The 24,173-nt window shown below is 61.1% G+C and overlaps 2 protein-coding genes and 1 pseudogene across 5 annotated transcripts in view; 2 read left to right on the top strand and 1 right to left on the bottom strand.

Annotated features, from left to right (window-relative positions):
- Positions 1–488: 488 nt before the first annotated feature.
- On the top strand, positions 489–13,676 carry LRPAP1 (LDL receptor related protein associated protein 1). Its single transcript, XM_081580607.1, has 8 exons — positions 489–722; positions 6,913–7,057; positions 7,843–7,967; positions 8,955–9,075; positions 9,331–9,489; positions 10,506–10,588; positions 11,086–11,262; positions 13,239–13,676. The coding sequence occupies exons 1-8, from the start codon at positions 504–506 to the stop codon at positions 13,299–13,301; spliced, it is 1,092 nt and encodes a 363-aa protein (XP_081436733.1). The 5' UTR covers positions 489–503; the 3' UTR covers positions 13,302–13,676.
- Positions 4,842–5,369, top strand: LOC145542221 (NADH dehydrogenase [ubiquinone] 1 beta subcomplex subunit 2, mitochondrial pseudogene; annotated as a pseudogene). The gene has a single exon (XR_014079680.1). The product of XR_014079680.1 is annotated as an NADH dehydrogenase [ubiquinone] 1 beta subcomplex subunit 2, mitochondrial pseudogene (transcript).
- A 7,072-nt stretch (positions 13,677–20,748) lies between the features above and the next one.
- The window catches only part of DOK7 (docking protein 7), a 34,423-nt gene continuing 30,998 nt past the window's right edge, over positions 20,749–24,173 (bottom strand). For all 3 annotated transcript variants that reach the window (XM_081580540.1, XM_081580549.1, XM_081580584.1), the window contains exons 9-11: positions 21,562–21,690; positions 21,168–21,391; positions 20,749–21,081 (exon numbers count right to left, since the gene is read on the bottom strand). In XM_081580540.1, the coding sequence (XP_081436666.1) occupies positions 21,255–21,391; positions 21,562–21,690 (266 nt within the window). In that variant the 3' untranslated portion in view covers positions 20,749–21,081; positions 21,168–21,254. The remainder of the gene's footprint in view (positions 21,082–21,167; positions 21,392–21,561; positions 21,691–24,173) is intronic.

The following is a 24,173-nucleotide window of genomic DNA, read 5'->3' as shown; positions in this document are numbered from 1 at the left end:
CAATATTTTGGCCACTTGATACGAAGAACTGACTCATTTGAAAAGACCCTGATGCTGGGAAAGATTGAGGGCAGGAGGAGAAGGGGACGACAGAGGATGAGATGGATGGCATCACCGACTCGATGGACATGAGTTTGAGTAAACTCCGGGAGTTTGTGATGGACAGGGAGGCCTGGCGTGCTGCAGTCCATGGGGTCGGGAAGAGTGAGACACGACTGAGCGACTGAACTGAACTGAGCCGCACTCAGTCCCGGAGGCGCCCAGGCAACTCCATGCCGCGGTGCGGTCGCCTAGGAAACGCCCCGGCGCCGTTCCTCCGCAGGGCTTCCCGGACCTTGTAGTCCGCCCGCTGCCTCCTTCTGGGCTGGCCGCGCAGGGGAGGGACTACAACTCCCAGGAGGCAGCGCGGCGGGCCCTGGTGGGCGGGGCGAGCCCGGTGGGCGGGGTGGGGCGGGGCCTTTTCCTTCCCGCAGCTGCCGGGGCTAGGCGTCTGGAGGCGGAAGATGGCGTCGCGGAGGGTCCTGTCTCGGCTACGCTCGCTCCGGCGGCCGCTGCCGCCGCCGCCGCTGCTGCTGCTGCTGCTCCTCGGGCCATGGGCCGTGGCGGGCCATGCCGGCAAGTACTCACGGGAGAAGAACGAGCCCACGCCGCCTTCGAAGCACGAGCCCGCGGCGGAGTTCCGCATAGAGAAGCTGAACCAGCTGTGGGAGAAGGCCCAGCGGGTGAGCGGCGCCCGGTCCCCCCCACCCTCGGGCCGGGGCGTCCTCTGATCCTGGGGTCCGCGGAGCGCAGGCCCGGGTCTCTTCAGTCTCGGGGCTCCGCGGGCTGGGGCGTCCTCTGATCCTGGGGTCCGCAGAACCCGGGCCCGGGTCTCTTCAGTCTCGAGGGTCCACGTGGGCGGCCCAGGTCTCTCCAGTCTCTAGGGTCTGCGGGGCGTCCTCTGATCCTGGGGTCCGCAGAGCCGGGCCCGGATCTCTTCAGTCTCGAGGGTCCACAGAGCCCGGGCCGGGGTCTGTTCAGTCTCGGGGGGTCTGCTGGCCCGGGCCTCGAGCCTTTGATAGCCTCAGACCCGCCCGCACATACAGGTGTGAGTCCCTCTTACTGCGTTCCTTCTACCCTTCATCAGGGAACAGGGACCCTGGCCTGGTGGTGACAGGTGGAGACGGAGGCCTTGGCCTGGGCAGAGAGTTTGAGGCTGAGATTCCCTCCCAGCGGGCAGGCCCGGGTCTCGTGCCTTGCAGGTTTTTGCTTTTTCTACAGAAAATTCTATTTCCCTATACGGAGAAAGAAAAAAACAGGTGATGCTGGTCGTGAGGACAAGTCAGGGACAGCAGAAATCCCAGAAGCAGACAGGTTCTTGTTAAACTGGGTGAGAGGATGTGGTGAGAAGGGAGAGGCTACCCACTCCGGTATTCTGGCCTGGAGAATTCCACGGGCTGTATAGTCCATGGGGTCGCAGAGAGTCTGGACACAACTGAGCGACTCCCTTTCACACGTGGTGGGAGGATAACACCTGAAACTCACTGAACTGAATCCGACCTTCCTCGAAGCCCAGAGGGCAGAGGGCGCCCCTAAGGTCACTCTGCCTGGAGGCAACTTGCTAATTGATGTGTGACCTGCACCAGCCCTTCCTCATTAACATAACAGTCCCTGCTGTTTCAGGCGGGATGTTTTTGGAGACAAGGGTATTTACAAGCTTCCCCCAGCCTTTGGGCCTCTGTCTTCATCTCTCAAATGGAGTCTTATCAGCTCCAGTCTTCCAGTTTGAAGCATTCCTGAGTCCTTGAAAGAGGAAAACATTTGCAAAGTGAGGACTAAGTTTTGCAAAAGAAAAGAAACTGACGGGGAAGAAAGGTGGGGGAGGGATGTGACAGAGAGCCGCCTGCGGGGCCCCCAGGCCCTTAGCTTCCAGTCCCCGCGCTGTTCCTAGGCCAGTGCCCTTGAGGATTCCGCTTGGGGTCCCTAGCTGTCAGGGCCACTGTGTGTGCGCAGCCTGCCTGGTGAGAGAGCACTCTGGGTTGGAGAGGCTGGAGGGCTTCCTGGAAGAAGGGGCTTTTGTGCCCGCGAACCTGCCCGGAGCCCTCCTGCCCACAGGGCTGTGCTGGTCAGCCCCGTCTTGTCTGTCCAGATGCTGCTTTGCATCTGCCAGCCTCCTCACGCCTCCTGGCCGCCACCTGCCCTCGAGCTGCACCTCCATGACCCTCCCCGCCCCTGCGCTCAGTCCACTCCTGACCTGGTCAGTCTCTGAAATTCTCCAATTGCATGTACAAGTGTTTTCTGCTGAACGAAGTGCACAGGTCCTCAGGGTGAGGTTCACGCCCGGTGGCATCATTTTTTTGGCTCCCTGTGGAATACAAGCTGGGCTGCCCCAGCCCTCCTAGACAGTGAAGCTTCAGGAAGCTTCTTGGGTGGTGGCGGTGGCAGGGGCCCACCCGGGGGGCACGTGGTACAGGACTCGGGCCATATCATATCCCAGGGTCGGCCGTCCCCCGCCCAGAGCCGGGCCCAGACTGAAGGCAGGGCCAGCACGAGGCACTTTTGGCTCTTAGCCTTTTGGTTTTCTTCTTGGCATAATTTGCTCTCTGAAAACATCAAAACTTTGGCCACTTGATGTGAAGGACTGACTCCTTAGAAAAGACTCTGATGCTGGGAAAGATTGAGGGCAGGAGGAGAAGGGAACAACAGAGGATGACATGGTTGGACGGCATCACCAACTCAATGGACATGAGTTTGAGTAAACTCCGGGAGTTGATGATGGACAGGGAGGCCTGGCGTGCTGCAGTCCACGGGGCTGCAAAGAGTTGGACACAACTGAGCAGCTGAACCGCATGAAAATATCAAGCGTTTCTTTTTTTCTAAACGTGAGATGATCTCACGGTGTGTCTTGCATGGTGTGTGTGCAGGGTGAGAGAAGGCGACCCCATCGTCTCTCGCCAGTCCTCCTTCTGTGGGCCGGGGGTGCGGGTCCCACTTCGGTCCAGGATGCCGTGGTGGGCGCTGCCCCCCCCCCCCCCCCCCGCCGTGAGACCAGCCCAGGGAACTGCGGGTGTGGCTTCTTCCCAGCCCAGCATCTCCAGTCTTGACTTGCTGTGAAGTTGTGCTGTTCCCGTTGGGTCCAGGCACTTCAGTAGAGCTGTAGGCCAGAGGGCAGGCGCGGGGTCTCTTCCACAGCCTCGCGGGGTCTTGTGACTCCTCGCCAGGGTGTCGCAAGGCCTCTGAACAGGGCAGGCCGGGTCTCTGTGTGGGGGTGTCTGGTTGCTGTCTCCCTCCCAGGGTTGGCACATGCATGCAAGTGTGTGTGTGTTGGAGTCATGTCTTAACCCCTGTCCCTGTGCGTGGCCAGTTTCCCTTCCCTCTGCCCCTGGGCACCACGTCCCCTGCTCCAGAAAGGACTCGCAGGCCGGGTCTCCTGTCCACTGGGCACTCACAGATGGGCAGGGCCGTGTTATGCCCTTGGGGCTTCTTTGCAGACACGCGCCAGTCTGAGTCGGGCACCCTTAGGTCAGTGGGCAGAACTGTGGCTGGAGCTGACGTGTGCGTGGACGCTGGGTCCCAGGGGATTTTTTTTACTTGGTTGTTGGTTTTGGTTTTTTGTTGTTGTTTTGTTTTGTTTTACCATTTTTGAGGTACGATTGACCTCTGAAAAGCTGTATGTCGTTAATTAGTTTGGAGATAAGTGTTCAGGCCCACAAACACACCCACCACCTCCCAAACATTCTCCAGCACTCTTGTTTGCTGTTATCTGTGATAAGAACTTAGGACTGGCCCTCTTAGCAAATTTTTAAATAATAAATGTTTAAATGGGCTTCCCAGGTGGCTCGGTGGCTCCAATCACATGCCTTGCAGGAGACCCAGGTTCGATCCCTGGGTGGGGAAGATCCCCTGGAGAAGGGAAAGGCTACTCACTCCAGTATTCTTACCTGGAGAATCCCCACGGACGGAGAACCCTGGCGGGCTGCAGTCCATGGGGCCACAAGGAGTCGTACACGGCTGAACAACTAAACAGCAACAGCGTCCAGTCTGGTTGCCAGGGTCACACTGGGCAGTGAGCCTCCGGGATTCACTCGAGCTGCACAGCTGACCCTGCGCCCTCTGACCAGCACTTCGTCTCCTCTCCTCTCCCTGAGTTTTGGCTACTTTCCACCCCTCCTGTTAAGTGTTGTTGTGGAGTGTTTGCTGATATGTCTGGCTTATCTCACGCAGCATCACCCGCGTCGTCACAAACGGCGTCCAGTCCCCTTTGTGTCTTGAGGCTCGTGTATGTCTGTCCCTCATTTTCTTTATCTCGATGGACATCTTGGTTGTAGTTGTTCCTGTGTCTTGGACGTTGTGACTGGTGCTGCAGGAAGCTTGGGAGCACAGATCTTTCTTGGAGATTCTGGCTTCAGGTCCTCTGGATAAGGACCCGGCGGTGGCGTTGCTGGATCGCACAGTAGCTCTGGTCTCCATTTTTGAGGAGCCTCCACACTGGTTCCCACAGTGGCTGTGCCCGTTCGCATTCCCACCAGTCGCCTATGGGGTTCCCTTTGTTCTCATCCCCACCATCGGGGGCTGCTTTACATTCTCCAGAGTAACCGTCCTGTAACAGCCGTGGGACGGTGACCGTCCTGTAACAGCTATGAGGTGGTGTCTCCTCATGGGCTTTCCATTCCTCCCGATGATCTGCAAGCTGGAGGGTCTGTTCGTGTCCCTGTTGGCCATTCGTGTGTGGTGTTTGGAGAAATTTATATTCAAGACCTTCACCTGATTGTTTAAGAATTAGGTTATTACTTCCATTCAACAAGGAGTGGAAGCTCCAGGCAGAACAGCCAAGCAAGGAAAAAGAAAGAAAAGTCGGCGGCCTGGGCAACGGCAGGGCTGACGATGGCTGGCATGTCGGCTCTGAAGCGACTGGCGCCTTTCACCCATGTTGGAGGCCGCCTCTTCAGAGGCCGCTGCGCGCGGGCGGCTGGAGCCGGTGGCGTCCGTCGGGCTGGCGGCGGTGCGCACATCGAGCCCCGGTACAGACAGTTCCCGCAGCTGACCAGATCCCAGGTGATCCAGGCCGAGTTCTTCAGCGCGACCATGTGGTTCTGGATTCTCTGGCGCTTCTGGCACGACTCAGATGCTGTGCTGGGTCACTTTCCTTATCCCGACCCTTCCCAGTGGACGGATGAGGAATTGGGTATCCCTCCGGATGATGAAGACTGAAAACGGAGGCTCAGCTCTTGCCAAATGGGTGCACCCCATGTTTCTTGTTATGTTTAACATTTGTCTGTAAACATGTTTTGACTTTGCACCTATGATGGTTCTGAAGAAACAGTGCATTTTATAACAGCATAAAGAATAATTAACACATCAAAAAAAAAAAAAAAAAGAAAGAAAGAAAAGTCATCCAGATCAGAAAGGAAGAGGTAAAAGGGTCTGTTTGCAGATGACGTGATCTTTATTTGTAGAAAACCTGAATGCTGCACAGAGTCCCTAGATCTAACCAACAACCTCACCACGGTCACAGGGCACAGAAGTGACGTGCAGGCCTCGCTGACACTTCTGTCACCAGCATCCGACTCTCTGAGAAGGAAATTAAGTCCGTCCCCCTTGCAGTAGCAGTGGAAAGGGTCCGATACCCGGGCACACGTAGCCATGTCCTCCGGGCAGGTTCTTACCCTCCCCGGGCTCCGACAGGAGCGGAGGAGAGGGCCCTGGGCTCGAGAGGGCCGGACCGAGAGCACCTCCATGGAGGCGGGCAGGACACTGCCCGGTGTCCACCCTGCAGGCCCAGCATCGTCCACAGGAGCTATGCGGCTTCTTCCTGCCCAGCCAGGCAGACGGACAGCCAGGGAAGTCGGGGCGAGTGGGGCCCTGGGGCCTCGGCCGCGAGTCCTCACCCTGCCCGGCAGCTTCGGTTTCCTCTCCACACCTTCTTCCTGCCCTAAGTGAAGGTTCTAACCCTGAGAGGTCTCCCTCTGCCTTCCTGCTCCTGTGCACGCGTGGGCACACACACGTGTGTGCCGCCAAGCCCGATTAGCGAGGGTGCCCTTCCTGCAGGACAGGCAGGCTGTCTGCGGTCAAGTCCAGCGCCTGCGCCTGCCTGGGTAGCAGGGCTCCCCGGGGAGCCGACGGTAGGGGGGCTGCGGAAGGGCTGCCCAGGGGGCCCGCACTGCAGCCCTGGGTCCTCACCGTGTCACCCTGCCAGTACTTCGAGGGTTCAGGTGTCTGCCAGACGTGTTAACGCGTTGATTTTCAAAGTTGTGCGTTTAATGGGCCTGAGTGCAGCCGTCACGTGCCAGTTCTGCTGGCAGAGGTGCACCGGCCCAGAAGCGAGGAGGCGACCTCAGGCCGAGCACAGAGCAGCGTCTGCCAGGAGCCTGAGGTCCCTTCTTAGCCCCGCAGCCCGTATCCAGGGAGGCCCCGCGCCCCTTGGTCAGCCAGGCCCCAGCATGGGCAACGACCCTGGGGAGCCGTGGCTGTGCTTTTTAATTGGAAGTTTCCATAAGTATGATCTGTTCTCCAACCGTTGCAGTTTATTTTTCAACCGAGTTACATATACAGGAAGAAGTGTCTCGAGCGAACCCAGTATCCGTGTCCCCGCACCCAGGTGCGCACAGGCACCCGGAGTCCAGGCTGGAGGGCGAGCTGGCCTGTCTCCCCAGGGTCCGCGCTCAGGCCGCTGACGTCCCAGGGCTCCCTGGGGATGCGATGTCCACTGAGGCTGGAGGGTGGGCCTGGGGCCTAAAGGCCAGTGGTCTCCACGCCGCGCACAGAGGCCCCTTTGATGTTCCCGTGCGGGAGCGCAAGCAGGATCTTGAGTGCCCGGACCCCAGCTCCTCCTCCCTGTCTCTGGCGTCTCCTCTCCGAGGTCAGTGTCTTCTGGGCAGCTGTTGGTTCCACGTAGGTGGTGGTCAGGCTTCCTCTCTTCCTGTCCTCCCGCAGCTGAATCTTCCTCCTTTGAAGTTGTCTGAGCTCCACGCCGATCTGAAAATTCAAGAACGGGATGAATTCAAGTGGAAGAAGCTAAAGGCTGAGGGCCTGGATGAGGACGGGGAGGAAGAGGCGAAGCTGGTCCGCGGTCTCAGCGGTACCTCCCCCCCCTCACCTCCCCCCTCCCTCCTGCCCAAGGGCAGCGTTCGCCCTGGCTCGGGCCCCGGCTTGTTGTTCTGACTTGGTCTGCGACCAGGACGAGAGTCAGGAGCGCTCCCATGAGCCTGGGCCCTGCAGGGTGACCCTTGGCTACAGGCGGGCACAGCTGCCAGGCTGCCCTCGATGGGCCTTGGCCGGCGGGAGGGGGTCCAGGGCGAGGGCGCCTGGCTGAGCGAGCTCTCAGCGGCCAAAGCCCCGGGTCTGTTTGGTCCGGGAAGACGGCCGGGGCGGCCTGGAATCACCTGGACGTGGGGGCAGGGTGTTCCCGGGATCTGGTCCCCGTGGCAAAGAGCAGAGCCCTCACGGTCCACGGCCGTGCCCAGGCAGGGCCTCCCTGTTTGTCTTGGTGACACTGGTCTCTCTGTGGGTGCCCAGGTGACCTGGCAGGAGACCCGGCCGGCCTGGAGAGCCAGGCCCTCTGATCTGGGGGTGGCGTTTACTAGCGGCTGGCCGTCTTCTGGGCTCTGCCCCAGCTGGAGCTTGCCCCTCAGCAGAGTCAGACGGCGGGTTTTGGTTTTGCGAACCTGTGCAGCTGGTCCTGAAGGCGGTCCCACAGGTGCCAGGCCTGTGTGCGGCTCTATGCCACAGGGCAGGGGGTGGGGGGCCGGCCGGAAGCCATGCAGGGGGGACCCCCGGGTCCCGGCTCCTTCCCCAGGTCCTGGGCAGGTGGAGGAGGGTGCAGCCCCCAGCCCACCGCCTCAAGCCCATCCTGCTCCCTCCTAGTGATCCTGGCCAAGTACGGTCTGGATGGGAGGAAGGACTCGCGGGTCGTGAGCAGCAACTTCATCGACCACAGCCCTGATGATGACAGCCTGGAGGACCCCCGGCTGGAGAAGCTGTGGCACAAGGTACCCTCTGCTGAGCACAGACCCCGAAGCGCACGCCCACACGCCGGAGCAACCCTCAGCCCTGGCGCCCTGCCCGGGGCGGCCAGTCTCACCCCGTGGGCCCTCCTCCCCGGCCCCGCTTCCCTGTAGTCCCGTGTCTGCCCCACCTGGAATGCTTGCTGCTGTGAACAGGAGCTCGCAACATGTGTTTACACGGAGTCCCTCGTGGCGCGTGGCGGCCTGAGCCTCGAGCATTAACAGGCGTGCTCGAAAACCTGTGGTTGGAAACGCAGGCTCGTGGTGTCACGAGCGGCTCTTTTCACTTGGTGCCTGGACCGTCGACCCGTGGACAGGGCGGGCGGTGGGGGCCCTGACCCTGCCCTGCACAGGGAGAACCCGCGTCTAACTGGGAGTCAGCCCTCTGCGGAGTTGGCCAGCCGCCGATCGCGTGGCAGTGCAGTGCTTTTTTGAAAATAACTTGCACGTAAATGGGCCCACGCGGGTCAGACCTGTGTTCGGGGTCATCTGTGCATAACCTGCGATGGGATCCTGTGGATGGTTTCTGCGAGCTCAGCCGGGGTGGGGGTGCCGGCCGGCCATGGGGCCATGGGGGGCTTCATTCTATTTGCCGGCTCCTCTCTGGGACCTGCTGTCCTTGTTCATGAGGGGTGGGGGCGGGGAAAGGGGAGGGAGGCTTCCTCGGGGCTGAGCCCAGGACCTGTTCTTCCCTCACGTGTCTGCACGCTGCACCCTCACCCCTGGGCAGGTGGGGCGATGCCCTGGGGAGTGGTCAGGACTCCCCCGCCCCAGGGTCCTGCCGGGGTCCATGCCCATACCCGGCTCGCTTTGTGGTCTCCCGGCCATCCACCCTGGAGGCGGTCAGGCCTGGGCTCCTGCCCTGCCCTGTGGTAAGGGGGTAAAGGCTGAGAACCGGGCCTGCGCCGGGGTCCCGCTGGCTCGGGTGAGTGCGGCCCTTGGGGACGTTCACCGGAGGTGCTGCCCTTCCAGGCGAAGACCTCTGGGAAGTTCTCCAGTGAAGAGCTGGGCAAGCTGTGGCGGGAGCTCCAGCACCACAAGGAGAAGGTCCAGGAGTACCATGTGCTGCTGGAGACCCTGAGCGGGACCGAAGGTGCTCCCTGTGGGCAGCCCTGGGCCCAGAATGTTCCAGAACAGGGCAGCTGGGGGGCGTGGGGCACGCCCTTAAGCCTGTTGGGTGCTCGGATGGACTGGTTCTGTGATGACGCGGGCCGCCTGTTCTATCGCCTTGGGGGTGACCGCCAAGGGGTGGCGGTCTCGGGGCCCACCTTGGAGTCAGCAGGGTTGGGGAGTGGGGTGCAGCGTCCCCAGGCCGGCCCCTCACAAGTTCCCGGCCTGGCTCCGGCAGAAAGCCAAGAGAACGTCATCGGGCCCGTGGACCGGAGCGGCGTGCAGGCGGAGGCGCTGGCGAGCAGGCACGCGGAGCTGAAGGACAGGCTGCGGAGCATCGGCCAGGGCTTCGACCGGCTGCGCAGGGTCAGCCACCAGGGCTACGGCGCCGAGACCGGTGAGCCGCCGCCGCCACCCGGCCCCACCTCCTGTTCCCTGAGTGCTGACCGCGGGGCGGCCACTGCTCTTGACCCAGGGGTGCGTCGAGGCCGAGAGCCGGGCTCCCTGCTCCTCTGCCCAATGCGGGCGCCCTGGGCTCGCTCAGCCCGCCGTGGTGGAGGGCCCGGACCACGCTACGGGCCCACTGTGCCAACCTGCTGAGTTTCTATTCTATTTGCCGGCTCCTCTCTGGGACCTGCTGTCCTTGTTCATGAGGGGTGGGGGCGGGGAAAGGGGAGGGAGGCTTCCTCGGGGCTGAGCCCAGGACCCGTTCTTCCCTCACGTGTCTGCACGCTGCACCCTCACCCCTGGGCAGGTGGGGCGATGCCCTGGGGAGTGGTCAGGACTCCCCCGCCCCAGGGTCCTGCCGGGGTCCATGCCCATACCCGGCTCGCTTTGTGGGGGAGCAAGGACCCCCCGCGGGCCTGGCTGTGAGGAGGGGTGGGGCCAAGGCTGGCCGTGGTGCCTCAGCCCCTGCCTTCGCCGGGCCGCACAGCCGGACCGCGGCTCCTCCTGCTGGAGTCCTTCCTGTAGCGCCCGGTGGCCCCAGGAGACAGGAGGGGTCGGCAGGGGGTGGGGGGGCTGGCCACATGGCCCACTTGCTCCCAGCTTCTTCCAGGGCTGGAGGGAGATGGCTGACGAGCGCTGGCTAAAGGGTTTCCTCCATTTGGTTTCCCTCGCTCTGGAGCTGTGAGGATAGGCAACAGACCAAGCCTCAGCCTAGAGCTGCGGGTGGGGGGACCCTGCAGAGTCAGAGGCGCCCCCCAACCGTGGAGTGCGCCCCCTGCTCACTCGAGCAGTGGCTCCTGCGCCCTGGGGAGCAGCAGCCTGACCTGGGAGCTGCCGGCTGAACGTGGGCGCAAGGAGTGCCCCCTCTGCTTCCCGAGGACGCTGGCACATGCCCTGTGCAGGTGGCCTGTGTGCCCCTGGGCCTCCCAGGCTGGGGTAACTGAGCCTGTCTTCACTGTTGTGCAGAGTTCGTGGAGCCCCGGGTACTGGACCTCTGGGACATGGCCAAGTCAGCCAACTTCACCGAGAAGGAGCTGGAGTCCTTCCGGGTAAGGGTGGTGCCCCAGCCCCATGGGGTGTCTCCCTGGTGGACGTGCTGATAACGTGGGAAAGGCCCCCTTCTCTAACCCGAGCAGATTGGCGCACGCACAGCATCGTCTCTGATCAGCGGCCCGTGTGGGACTAAGCCAGCCTCCAGCGTGCGGACACTGTGCCTCCGGGCCGTCTGCCTAGTTTGGGGCTCACCGGGTGTGAGGAGCAGGCTCACGGGACGAGTGGATTGAGAGGGTTATGGAGGCGCCACTGAGGCCCAGTAGGGGCCTGGGCTGGGCCCAGAGGGAGGGAGGGTCTTGGGGATGCTCGCCTCCGCGTGGTCCTGTCATGGCAGAGCCCCCACAGGTCAGGGGTCAGGGAAGGGCATGGGCCCCGGGGCTATGAGCCTGCTGTTTCCCTGGGCGGGGTCGGGGTGAGCTCCAGGGGCCGGAGCTGAAGGTGGTGGACGTGTGCGGGAGGCGGTGGGGGAGGTTCAGTTTCAATCTCATCCCAGGAGGAGCTCAAGCACTTTGAGGTTAAAATTGAGAAGCACAACCATTACCAGAAGCAGCTGGAAATTTCTCACCAGAAGCTGAAGCACGTGGAGAGCTTCGGGGACCAGGAGCACGTCGCCCGCAACAAGGAGCGCTACGTCATGCTGGAGGAGAAGACCAAGGAGCTGGGCTACAAGGTGGGCGTGCGGCCGCCTGCCTGCCCCCCCGCCCCTGCCCGGGGGCTGCACAGCCCTGAGGGTGGGCTGTGGGGCAGGGGTCTCCCAGACCTCCCCCCAACCCCCGCACCGCCTCCAGGCCTGTTGGGACCGGGCCCTCCACCAGATGACCAGGCGAGAGGTCTGGTGCGGCTGCACACACGGGGGGCGGCGGGCAGTCGTGACGGAGCCGGGCTCTTCCAGCCGCACAGCTGGCCTCCTGGTCTTGAACGTGTGCCCTGCCCCTGGTTCTCAAGGACCTTCACCCCCACGAGCTGCCCCGGTGGCTGTGGGGGCTCTTGAGTGGACGCAGGATCCGGCGGTTTCCCGACCTTCGGGCCTGGGACACGTGGGTTCCACACTCGGCGCCACAGGGAATGGGCGGCAGCAGGCAGCCTGCACGGGGTCGCTCCCCATGTGCGGCCCCGCGGGGCTCATGAATGCCCTCGGTGGGGTGATGTGAGAACCCAGAGGACGTACGGGACCCAGAGACCGAAGCCCCCCTCGCTGGAGGCACCTGACCCGGCAGGGCCTCCCGCTGGTCATCGGTGGTGAGCCCGCAGCTCAGGGCACCTCCCAGGCACCGAGACGCGAGGGGCCCGTCCCTGGAGGGGACTCAGGTTCAGGCTCAGTGAGGGAGCAAGGGGCAGGCGGCATGGACCCTCCATGGAGCCACGCACAGACGTGGGCATCTCTGCGGGTGCACAGGGAAGCCCGGGCCCGCAGCGGGCTCTGCAGGGACCTCCTCTGTGCCTCCTGCACAGGGCGCCCTCCCTGTTCAGGATAAGTTAGAGGGAAGAGAAAGGAAAGAACCAGAAGGGGGGTGTGGAGACAACCCAGGAGAAGCCAGACCCTGCTGGGGCGAAAGGAAGAGGGGGAGCTTCCCCGACGGTGCTCCACGGGAGCCCCAGCTGCCGCCCCGCCCCAGGGCCCTGCTGGCTCCCGCCTGCGGCCTCTGTGTGCCCAGGGAGCAGGGCAGGGAGGCCCCTGCCGCTGTGATGAGGACAGAGCCTGGGGAGCCGCAGACGGGCTGGGTCTTCATTCACTGCCTGTCGTTTTGTTTGTTTGTTTGCTTGCTGTGCCCTGAAATCACATAGCTTGAAACTCAGGTTAAAGTACAAAAAAAAAATTGCAAAAACCGTAACACACAGAGGCTAAACAGTAGGCTACTAAACAATCAGTGCATCACTGAAGAAATGAAGGAAGAAGTCAAAAGTGACCTGGAGACAAAAGGCCTTCCCAAACCCCAAACCTAGGGGACGCCACAGAGGCAGTTCCAGGAGGGCGGTTTGTAGCCACAGAAGCCCACATGTCAGGGGGAAACGGGCAGCCTGACCTTACACTTGACCCAGAGAAAGAGCAGACGAAACCAGAGTCAGCAGAGGGACAGGGACGAAGGTCAGAGCAGAAACAAACGAAGGGAAAAAACCAGACAAAAATTAGGAAAGGTCAATGAAACGAAGAGGTGGTGTTTTTGAAAAGATAAACAGAAAGGATTCCCTGGTGGCTCAGACGGTAAAACGTCTGCCTGCAATGTTGTAACCCGGGTTTGATCCCTGGGTTGGGAAGGTCCCCAGAGAAGGAAATGGCACCCGACTCCAGTGCTCTTCCCTTGAGAATTCCATGGATGGAGGAGCCTGGTGGGCTACAGTCCATGGGGTCGCAAAGAGTCAGACATGACTGAGTGACTTCACCTTCACTTTAAAACAGAATTGATAAACCTTTAGCCAGACTCATCAAGAAGAAAACAAGAGTCAGTGAGGTCAGCAGTGAGGATGCTGGGGGGAGAGAGGCCGCTCATGGTGTTCCCGGGAGGCTGTTCCTGGTTAATGAGCTGCTCGGATGGTTTGTCTGACGAGTTATCGATGGGGGTTGGGGACGAGGCACTTGGAAAGCGAAGGCTGAGTCTCGGGTCATGAGCAGATGTCCCACGTGACCAGCCCGTGCCGTTCCTGCAGGTGAAGAAGCACATGCAGGACCTGTCCAGCCGCATCTCCAGGGCCCGCCACAACGAGCTCTGAGGCCGCGGCGAGCTCCAAGGGCCCACAGCCCGGCCAGCTGCACAGAGGAGGTGCCGGCAGCCTGGGGTTCCCGAGGAGGGGCCTGGGCCCTCGGGGGTCAGGGAAGGCGTGGAGGGGTCCAGCCGGGAGAGGCCCTAGCCAGAAGGACGGATTCCTGTGGGTGCCCCGGGGCCGGGAGGAGGAGCTCCCCGCGTCCGCGCCCCCCGGCTAACACAGCCAGCTGCCCCCGTGTCAAGAAAGCGATTCCCAGCTACCCATGTAGTGGCCGCCCCCTGTGATACAAGGTCGCAGTTTGTGTAGAGAAATTTTGTGAACCTGCCACTGGAAATCCTGTGTACAGAACTCCTTACAAATACATGACAGTATTTAATTAAACCTTGCGGTCACTGAGGTGTCACCGGGCCCCGCCTCGCTGTGTCTGCTGGGCCCGGGGACTCCAGGCCCCTCTCCCGCCCTGTCCCCACTGCCCCGGTCTCTGTGATGGGCGATACAGCAGGGCTGGTGGGCTTGGCTGGGCCTCCCTGGCTTGGTGCTGAACTCCCGGGGTGGAGGGGGCAGTGCTCTGGCCTCCAACGTGAGGTCCTTCCCCTGCGGGTCAGGATTGTGGGGGAGCCCGACAGCCTGCAGGGCTCACTGAGCACTCCGGACTGTCCTGGCCCCTCAGCCGAGGGCCCGGGTGAGGGCCGGATCCACAAGGCATGCAGGCCCCAGACGCTCCGCTGGGTGCCGTATCCTGCTCTTGGCCACGTCTGACTCACCGTCATCACTGGCACCCCCAGGGCCAGATGCCCTGTTAGCTGGTCTTAGAAGGAAAGCCAGGGCAGCCAGCCTGGACCGTCACGGCGCCGTGAAGAGCAGGGAGGGGCCCCTGAGACAGGAGGCTCCCCCCCAAGTCGCTGGGCCCAGTGCCTGTCCAGCCCCGGGAACCCACCCAGGCCCTCACGCCATGTCTGCCCCCGACCATGCCTGCTGCCGTGTCCCTCCCAGCCGTGACCAGGCCATGGGCAGGGCTGGGGCTGCTGTACTGAGACAGCCGTCTGAGGACAAGGGAGGACCCCAGGCTTCCAGGGTGCTCGGAGGCTGGGGGGGGCGGCAGTTAGAGCCCCCAGCCACACATTCGGGAGCCCCTCTAGGAACATTCTGGCCCTTGTGGGCTCACAGTGGGGGATGGTGCAAGGTCAGCCCAGGACATGGGCGCTAGCAGGGGGATCTGACTCAGTTTACCAGCAGAGGAGCCAACAGCCTGGAGGCTACGCCTGTGCTCAGACACTGGAGGAGCGATGGGCCCTCGCCAGTTTGTCATTGCCCTGGAGGACGTGGGTGAGGCGAAGGCGCTGGTCAGGGGCAGTGGCTGCCCTGTGCAGCTGTAGCTTCTTGACGATCATCTGGGGCAGACGGTGTTTATGCGGGGCAAAGAGCATGCCTGCGGCTCAGCAGGCTCCCCCACGAGTGCTGGGGACCCACGCCAGCTCCCCAAGTGCAGGGCCCCAGGGCCCCCAGTACTCCTCTTTCCTAAAGCGAGCCACTTAGGGTGTCCCCAGAACCTCCATGTTGGAACCTAACCGCCAAGGTGGTGGTACCCGGAGGCGGGGCCTCGGGGGGGTGATCAGGTCACGAGGTGGGGTCCTCATGAAGGGGGTCAGTGCCTTTATAGGAGAGACCCCCGGGAGCACCCTCGTCCCTGCAACGTGAGGACACGGTGAGGAAAAGGATGCCCGCCCCACCAGACCACCAGCCTCCCCCTGCATGACCGCGCCCTCCAACCTCCAGAACCGGAAGTCAGTGTTGTTTAAGCCCCTCCTTCCCAACACCTACGGTTTTCTCTTACAGTGGGCCTGTGTCTCGGTGACACTGCCTTCCTCCTACCCCCACCTCGCGGACCCCCTCCCCAGAGACGAGCTGCGGGATCTCCTCCCGGGCCCTGGCCAAGGGTTCTCACGGGTGAGCCCACAGAAGGCTGCCAGCCTGGGCCCACCCCCACCCCCAGCTCCTTACTTCCCTCCCTTGGGTTTTTCTCAGGACCTTAACTGGGTCCCTGTCGATGAACAGTTAGAACCAGACATGGAACAACGGACTGGTTCCAAATTGGGAAAGGAGTATGACAAGACCGTATATTGTCACCCTGCTTATTTAACTGCTGTGCAGAATACATCATGTGAAATGCTGGACTGGATGAAGCCCAAACTGGAATCAAGATTGCTGGGATAATATCAATAACCTCAGATATGCAGATGACACCACCCTTATGGCAGAAAGCAAAGAACTAAAGAGCCTCTTGATGAAAGTGAAAGAGGAGAGTGAAAAAGCTGGCTCAAAACTCAACGTTCAAAAAACTAAGATCATGGCATCTGGTCCCATCACTTCATGGTAAATAGATGTGGAAACAATGGAAACAGTGACAGACTTTATTTTCTTGGGCTCCAAAATCACTGCAGATAGTTACTGCAGCCATGAAATTAAAAGATGCTTGCTCCTTCCTCCTTGGAAGGAAAGCTATGACCAACCTAGACAGCATATTAAAAACCTTTGCTGACAAAGGTCCATATAGTCAAAGCTATGGTTTTTCCAGTAGTCATGTGAGAGTCAGACCATAAAGAAGGCTGAGCATCAAAGAATTGACGCTTTTGAACTGTGGTGTTGGAGAAGACTCTTGAGAGTCCCTTGGACTGCAAGGAGATCAAACCAGTCCATCCTAAAGGACATCAGTCCTGAATATTCATTGGAAGGACTGATGCTGAAGCTGAAACTCCAATACTTTGGCCACCTGATGGGAAGAGCTAACTCACTGGAAAAGACCCTGATGCTGGGAAAGATTGAAGGCGGGAGGAGAAGGGGACGACAGAGAATGAGATGGTTGGATGGCATCACCGACTCGATGGACGTGAGTTTCAGCAAACTCAGGAGACAGTGAAGGACAGGGAAGCCTGGCGTGCTGCAGTCCACGGGGTCACAAAGAGTCGGACACAATTTAGCAAGTGAACGACAACAATGGTGCTGGTGTAAAACAGACACATAGATCAGTGGAACAGAACAGAGATCAGAAACAAACCCACGCTTACGTGATCAGTTAATTTGTGACAGAGGAGCCAGGAATATACAGTGGGGAAAGGATAGTCTCTTCAATAAATGGTGTTGAGAAAACTGGGCCACTATCTTACACCAGGGGTGCTAGTGGTGAACAAACCGCCTGCCAGCACAGGAGATGTAAGAGATGCGGGTTTGATGCCTGAGTCAGGAAGATTCCCTGGAGGAGGACATGGCAACCCACCCCAGTATTCTTGCCTAGAGACAAGAGGAGCCTGGTGGGCTACAGGCCATGGGGTCACAGAGTTGGACACGAATGAAGCGATTCAGCATACATCTTACACCATGTACAAAAATTAACTCAAAATGGGTTAAAAAATATAAGACTTGAAACCATAAAACTCCTAAAAGAAAACCTAGGCAGTAAGCTCCCTGACATCAGTCCTCGTGATAAGTTTTTGGATGGACCTGACACCAAAAGCAAGAGTAAATAAGTGGAACTACACCAAACCAGTATGATTCTGCACAGCAAGGGAACCGCTAACAGAGTGAAAAGGCAGCCTATGGAATGGAGAGGAGATCGGCGGACCACGTGTCTGAGAAGGGGTTGGCATCCAAAAGGTATAGGCTCATATTACTCAGTAGTGAAAACAAAACAACAAAGATGCTCAACATCACTAACCATTAGGGAAATGCAAATCAAGACCACAGTGTGACATCACCTGGCACATATCGCAAGGACTATTACTAAAACACGACAGGGTTTCACTGGTAGCTCAGGGACCAAGAATCTGCCTACCGATGTAGGAGACAGGGGTTCCACCCCTGGTCTGGGAAGATCCCACATGCCGCAGAGCAACTAAGCCCGACAGCCACAGCTCCTGAGCCCCCCGCCGCGCCTACGGAGACGTGCGCTCCCGGGAGCCACGCTAAGCCACAGGAGAAGCCGCTGCAATGAGAAGCCCAGGCACCACAAGCACAGAGTAGCCCCTCCAGAGAGAAGTCCCTGCAGCAATGAAGACCCAGCACAGCCAAAAATTTAAAATTATACAAGACAACAGATACCAAAGGTCGGCAAGGATGTGGAGAAAGAGGACCTTCATGCACTGCTGTGCCGGAGAAGGCGATGGCAACCCACTCCAGTACCCCTGCCTGGAAAATCCCATGGACAGAGGAGCCTGGTGGGCTACAGTCCATGGGGTCGCGAAGAGTCGGACACGACTGAGCGACTTCCCTTTCACTTTTCACTTTTCACTTTCATGCATTGGAGAAGGAAATGGCAACCCACTCCAGTGTTCTTGCCTGGAGAATCCCAGGGACGGGGGAGCCTGGTGGGCCACCGTCTGTGGGGTCGTACAGAGTCGGACACGATTGATGCGACTTAGCAGCAGCAGCATGCACTGCTGTAAATGGGTGCAGCCTCCAAAGAAAACTGGAGACGCCTCAGAAACATAAAAATAGAACTACCATACAATCCAGCAGTTCTCCTTATGAGTATTTACCTGAAGAAAACGAAAACACTGACTCAGAAAGACAGCTGCACTCCTTGTGTTCACGGCAGCATTATTCACAGCGGCCAAGACACAGAAGCAACCTAAGTGCCCGAGGACAGGTGAGTGGGTGAAGATGCGGTACCTACATACAGCGGAATGCTGCTGCTGCTAAGTCACTTCAGTCGTGTCCAACTCTGTGCGACCCCATAGACGGCAGCCCACCAGGCTCCCGTGTCCCTGGGATTCTCTAGGCAAGAACACTGGAGTGGGTTGCCATTTCCTTCTCCAATGCATGAAAGGGAAAAGTGAAAGTGAAGTCGCTCAGTCGTGTCTGACTCTTAGCGACCCCATGGACTGCAGCCCACCAGGCTGCTCCGTTCATGGGATTTTCCAGGCAAGAGTACTGGAGTGGGCTGCCATTGCCTTCTCCGTAGGCGCTCAGTCGTGTCCGACTCTTTGTGACCCCGTGGACTCTACAGTCCATGGAATTCTCCAGGCCAGAATACTGGAGTGGGTAGCTGTCCCTCCTCCAGGGGATCTTCCCAACCCAGGGATCGAACCCAGGTCTCCTGCATTGGAGGCAGGTTCTTTACCAGCTGAGCCACCAGGGAAGCTTATTCCTAAGTGGAACATTCAGTTCAGTTCAGTTCAGTCCCTCAGGCGTGTCCGACTCTTTGCGACCCCATGGACTGCAGCACGCCAGGCCTCTCTGTCCATCACCAACTCCCGGAGTCTACCCAAACCCATGTCCATCGAGTCAGTGATGCCATCCAGCCATCTCATCCTCTGTCGTCCCCTTCTCCTCCCGCCCCCAATCCTTCCCAGCATTAGGGTCTTTTCCAGTGAGTCAACTCTTCACATGAGGTGGCCAAAGTATTGGAGTTTCAGCTTCAACATCAGTCCTTCCAATGAACACCCAGGATTGGTCTCTTTTAGGATGGACTGGTTGGATCTCCTTGCAGTCCAAGGGACTCTCAAGAGCCTTCTCCAACACCAGAGTTCAAAAGCATCAATTCTGTGGCACTCAATTGTGGAAAAAAGTGGAATATTACTTGGCCATTAAAAAATGAAACACTGCCATTTGTGACAACTTGGATTACATAAGAGGGCATTAGGACAGAGAGAAAGCCAAATACATGATCTCACATATATGTGGAATCTTAACAAAAACAAACAAAAAAATTGAACTGGTAGAACAGATGCACGTGGTTGCCAGAGGTGGAGGTCCGGGAGTGGATGCCGCAAAGGGAGTCAAAAGGACAAACTCCCAGTTACTCCCAGTTACAAACCAGGTCACAGGGGTGCAGTGTACAACACGGCAACTCTAGTTAACGATGCTGTACTGTGTATGACACCTGGTGGAGAGTCCGTCTTCAGAGCTCTCGTGACAAGAAAAAAGGAGTCCTGTAACTCTGTGAGGTGATGGATGTTAACTAGACCTCCTGTGCTGGTCATCTCACAGTATATACAAATACAGAATCGTGATGCTGTCCACCTAAAACTAATATGATTTGTCAATTATACCTCAATAAAAAAAAATAAGGTTTCCAGTCTGACACTGATATTCCAGAATTAAGATGCTAAATCCTACCCGGCACGGGAGGCCCCCCAGCTCCAGGGCACCCCTCCGCCGGGTCGTGTCCAGCGCTGCACAGTCTCCCTGAGGGCCAGGGGCACGACAGGACAGGAGTAGGGTGGGCAGTGATGGGGGTGGCAGCGTGGGGGCCAGGCCGGGGAGCCCCCCTCTCAGCAAAGGCGAGGAGCCCTTCTCAGGCTTGAGTTTGGGTCCAGGGTTCCCAAGACCTTTTACGACCACACAGATGCCTGCGTGCCTCAGCCCTGGTGGCTGCAACAGTTTTGCCAAGGTGACCCCAACGGACTTGGCCACCACCAGTCACGCTTCCCGGCTCTGGAAGAAGGGCTCCGTGTGGCTTAGCACCCGCGCCCCAGAGCCTCGCTGGCCAGAGGGCAGCCGTCATGTGTCAGGACAAACCCCTGCCCCTGGTATTCTGATTCCTGGCTCCTCGACTGCCCCTCCGAGGGAGGGGCCCTTGGCCAGGCCTGGAAGACCCCCAGCCACCCAAGGGGCAGAGGGCCAAGGAGGCGCAGGGGCCCTTCCTGGGTGCCCCCACATCCTGCGTCAGCCTCGCAAAGACACAGCGGGCTCCTCTTATTCCAACAACAGGAGAACCCAGACACCAGCCACCCGAGGTCACGGGTAACGCCTGGGACCCCGACTGCCTGTCCCCGTGCCAGACCCCAAACCCCCAGCTGAGGGGGCCTGACACAGCAGAAGCCCCGGACTGGGGTGCTCTAGCCACACTTTGCCCCCACTGGCAAAGACAGAAGCTTGCTCTCCTTGAAGTCCTGTCCATGGTCTGTGAGACTCTGACTAGTGTGTGGAGCGGCCCTGGGGCCTTTGCATCTCACTGGGGGCATCTGCTGGCTCAGGCTTGGTGGCGGAGGGGAGCTACATCAACCCTGGCCACATCGACCCGAGGGACCCTCCCCCAAGAGGCGGAGGACATGTGGGGTGTCCCACAGGCTTCCCATGGTCAGACTAACCGAGGTTTGCTGGATCCTAGGTGGGATCACGGCGGGAGGCAGTGGGCATGGGTCTGCGGCGGGCGGAGGTGGGTGGTTGGAGCCCCCACCAGGCAGAAGAGCCCCATTACAACTCAGACCAGGGTGGGCAGGTCCGGCCCAGCCAGGAGGACCGAAAGCCCACCACCAACTCCAGGAACTTCCCAGCACCCAGACCACCCCTACCGGCCAGGGGAGCCAGGACCACCCCTCCTGCCCACTGAGTCATGGACACGCCCGTCGACCCCCAAGGCCACGGGAAACCCCTGCCCGCCAGCCAGGGGTCCCTTCTGTGCCCCCAGAGGCCCACAGCAGGAGCCCCAGCCCTCAGGAAATAACTGGCCATGTTGACAATGGAACATAAGCGATTTTAAAGATCTAAACCGTTCACAGGACTAACTGAATGGGTCCCAGGAGGCCAACAGTCCGCTGAAGGGCTCAAGGGCCATGCCCTCTGGGCGCAAGGCAGTGGTGACCCGGAGGGGACAATGGAGCCCTGTGGATGGATGCCCCCCAACCCCCGTCGTGGCTGGAGACGAGGGTCCTCATCACTGGGCAGCCACCTCCAGGTAAGGTTGCAGCTAGGTCACATCCCAGGGCCGGAAACTGCTGGCCAGACGCTGCCTCGGGTCCACCGGAGCCGCCCCTGGACACCTGTCCAGGAGGCACCTCCCGCCAGCCTGGGGGCCAGAGAAGGCGTCAGAGGGGCAACCAGAGCCGTCTGTCCACCCGCCGCCCCCGCCTGGGCCCGGGGAAGTGCGCCCACCCTCGGCTCCGAGCCAGAGCCCGACCGCCGCGATGGCGCGGGGCCGCTCCCTCCGCCGTCCAGGCGCGTCGCCGTCGTCCGGCCGCCTCACCGCGGGGCCGCCTTCGGCCTCTGCTCGGGCGCGGGCAGCCGCTCCTCCCGGGCCTGCGCGTGCCGGGCCCCCGCCCTGTGCGCCGCCTCCGTGGCCGCAACGTCAATCAGCGCGTAGCGGGAGGCGCCAGCTCCTGCAAGCACACGGGGTGAGCACGGCCGTACGAGCCCCACGGCCCCCTGGCCCCCCGGCCCCTGCGAACTCGGACCCCCCGGACCCACGGGCACGCCCCCGGACCCCCGGACCTCCGGATCCCCCGGACCCCCAGCCCCCAGCGGGGCAGCCCCTCGCCAGCACACCCACCTCGCACGCCGGCGCCCGCCTCGGGCAGCTGCAGGCCCAGGTAGTGCAGCCGCTTGGCAGGGCAGGGGCTGGCGGGCACGTTCACGTATGTGGGCACCTCCCCGCGTGGCCTTCCGGGACCCGGCACTCCTGCAGGGGCAGCGGCCGTCAGTGCCCAGGCGGTGACCCTCTAGACAGTCCAGAAAGGAGCTCCCCACCGCCGCCCGCCCCTCTGGCGTCTCACCTCCACCTCTCCAGTGCCCCGGAGTTGGGGGGTCCTTCCTGATCCCCCCCATCTTCTCGACCATCTTTACCCACCCCTTCCAGTGTCTCCCTAACCACCCGCCCCCCACAGCAGGCTGCCCAGGGGTGGCCCCCGATGGCCCCGCTGGGCCCAAGCAACCACACTTCTGTCTTCAGCCCCTGGGCACCCAGCCTTCCAGCGTCTCTCCCCCCACTTCCTCCTGGGCTCCCCAGTGCCCTACCCCCTCCTAGGCCAGACGCCTTGCCTTGTCGACAACCCCCAGCCCTCCGCCTCCGCTGTCCTCCTGGGTCACCCCACCCTTGTCAGGGACCCTCTGTGGACCAGTGAGTCCTTCCCTGAGCACAGGCCCACCCACACTTCCTTTCACAGTGACACCTCCTCCAGGATGGCCCCCGGGCACTTCAAGTCCCTTCCCCCATCCAATAAACTGCTCCCAGCGGGGCAGGGCTCAGGGCCCTGGCTGTCTGCGGGGTCCACCGGGGGCATGGCCAGGTCAGGGGGTGGCCCCGCTCTGCAGGCAGAGGACGGGAGTAAGTCCAAGCCCCAGACATCTCAGCTCTGAGGCAGGGCTCAGAGCTCAGGGCTCTCTGTAAATCCACTGTTTTTGTAGCACAGAGCCCATCACCCCATCACCCCCAAGAAGGAGACCTCCTCCCCAAGGCCTAGCGGACAGGCAGAGGAAGAGGCTTGGCGTATGGCCCTGGGCAGAGCCCTCTGCACTCCCCTCGCCCAGGACAGCAAGGAAGCGCCTGGCCTCGCTGAGCTCATGCTGGCTCCAAGCTCCCATCCAGTGCACCCAAAGAGCAAGGCAGGACCCCACTCTGGCCTAGCTTGGGTGAGCACTGACCCACAGAGGGGTAGACGCAGACCTTCTCCCATGTAACCCAAGATAACAGGCAGAGGCACCTTGGGGAAGCTCTTAGACCAAGGGGCCCAGGGAAAATCTGGGCGGGCTGCCTGGAGAAGGGGGCATGTGCCAAGGGATGAAGTTGGGGGGGCATGGGGGGGGCAAAGGCCTGGCTGGAGTGAGGAGAGCCCTTAGGGGCTGAGACGGGGGTCTGAGGGGAGTCTGGGAAGGAAGCCTAGCTCCTGAAAGCCGAGGGGAGGGCTGGGGTTTGACCTGAGGCCTGGTGGGCAAGCTCCACATGACTCAGCGGCTGGTCTTAGGGCTGGGTCCACGTGGAAGCGGGAGCGGGGAGGGAGGGCTGTGGAGCCCAGAGCGGCCCGTCTGCCTCCTCGGCCGCCTGCACGGGGTGGGGGTGCCCCCCCGGAGGCCGCCCCCTGCCCTGGCTCCGCCGCACTCCTCCCTCACCTCCCATCTCCCTCCCTGACCCTCCCCTCCGGGCCTCTCGCCGGCATCTCCAAAGCCGCTCCGCGTCCTCTCCGGGCCAAGCAGAGATGGAGCGGGGCTGCCCTGGCCTCTCCCTGGCCACACGCCAGGCCCGGCCAGACCACCCTGGGCATCTCCTCTCTGACCTGGGTCGGATTCTCCTCTGCTGCCCCCCAGACCCAGGACCCCTGCTCCCCCAAGCTCCCTGCCCAGAGGAAAGGTTCCTTGTCCCCCAGCAGATCCTGATGCTGCTCCTGGGAGCACATCCTGTGCTCAGGGTGTGGGGGTGAGGGGCGGCATGCAGAACCATGCCCCGTGTCATCGGAGGATGGTCCTGAGGGCCCCATCCCGACCGGGGGACCCCCACGCCGCCCAGCATGGGGCTCTCCCGTGGCCACTGTCTGACCCTGCATGTCCATGACCTTGACCCTCCCCTCCCGCCCCCTCCACTGTGGGCGGGCCTGCGCCCCGCTTGGCCCACAGGGGCCAACCCCAAGCAGGGGGCACGACCCCCGGAAGAGGAGAGTGAAAGACCTAAGCTTGTTAGGACCGCCCTCCCCAGCCCGAGGCTGGAGGTGGCCCCTGTGCACCGAGAAGACCAAGCGCAGAGTGGACCCTCCCCAGCCGGGCCAGGCCAACTGCCCCCACCCGCGGCCCCTGCCACCCTCCCAGGCCTTCCCTAGCCCAGAGCCAGCTCTGCTCAGCTGTCCCCGTGTAATGGGGCGACCCCGAGGAGACCCCGTATCTCCACTCGCTCCCTGCCTGGGCCCCCCCATGCCCCCCTGGGCCATCATCACCTCCATTCTCTGTCCCCCGGGGGACAGGTGACGTCTTAAAGGTTGGGGCTCCAGGCCGGCCCTGGACCCGCCCGCCCTGTCCACGCACCCTCTGCGGCAGGCCGGACACACTCGGCCACCTTGTCCTCAGCCTGCTGCCTGGTCCCCCCAACTCCAGCCAAGACCCACCCAGCCACGGGCTGCTGCCCTGCCGTCCACTGTCACCCTCACTGTCCACCGTCCCCCTCTCCCGCCGTCCCCC

The sequence above is a fragment of the Giraffa tippelskirchi genome, chromosome 1, assembly GCF_054371585.1.
Source record: "Giraffa tippelskirchi isolate mGirTip1 chromosome 1, T2T-mGirTip1v1.2.pri, whole genome shotgun sequence".
NCBI classification, from domain to species: Eukaryota; Metazoa; Chordata; class Mammalia; order Artiodactyla; family Giraffidae; genus Giraffa; species Giraffa tippelskirchi.
This window is presented reverse-complemented; position numbering and strand designations above follow the sequence as displayed.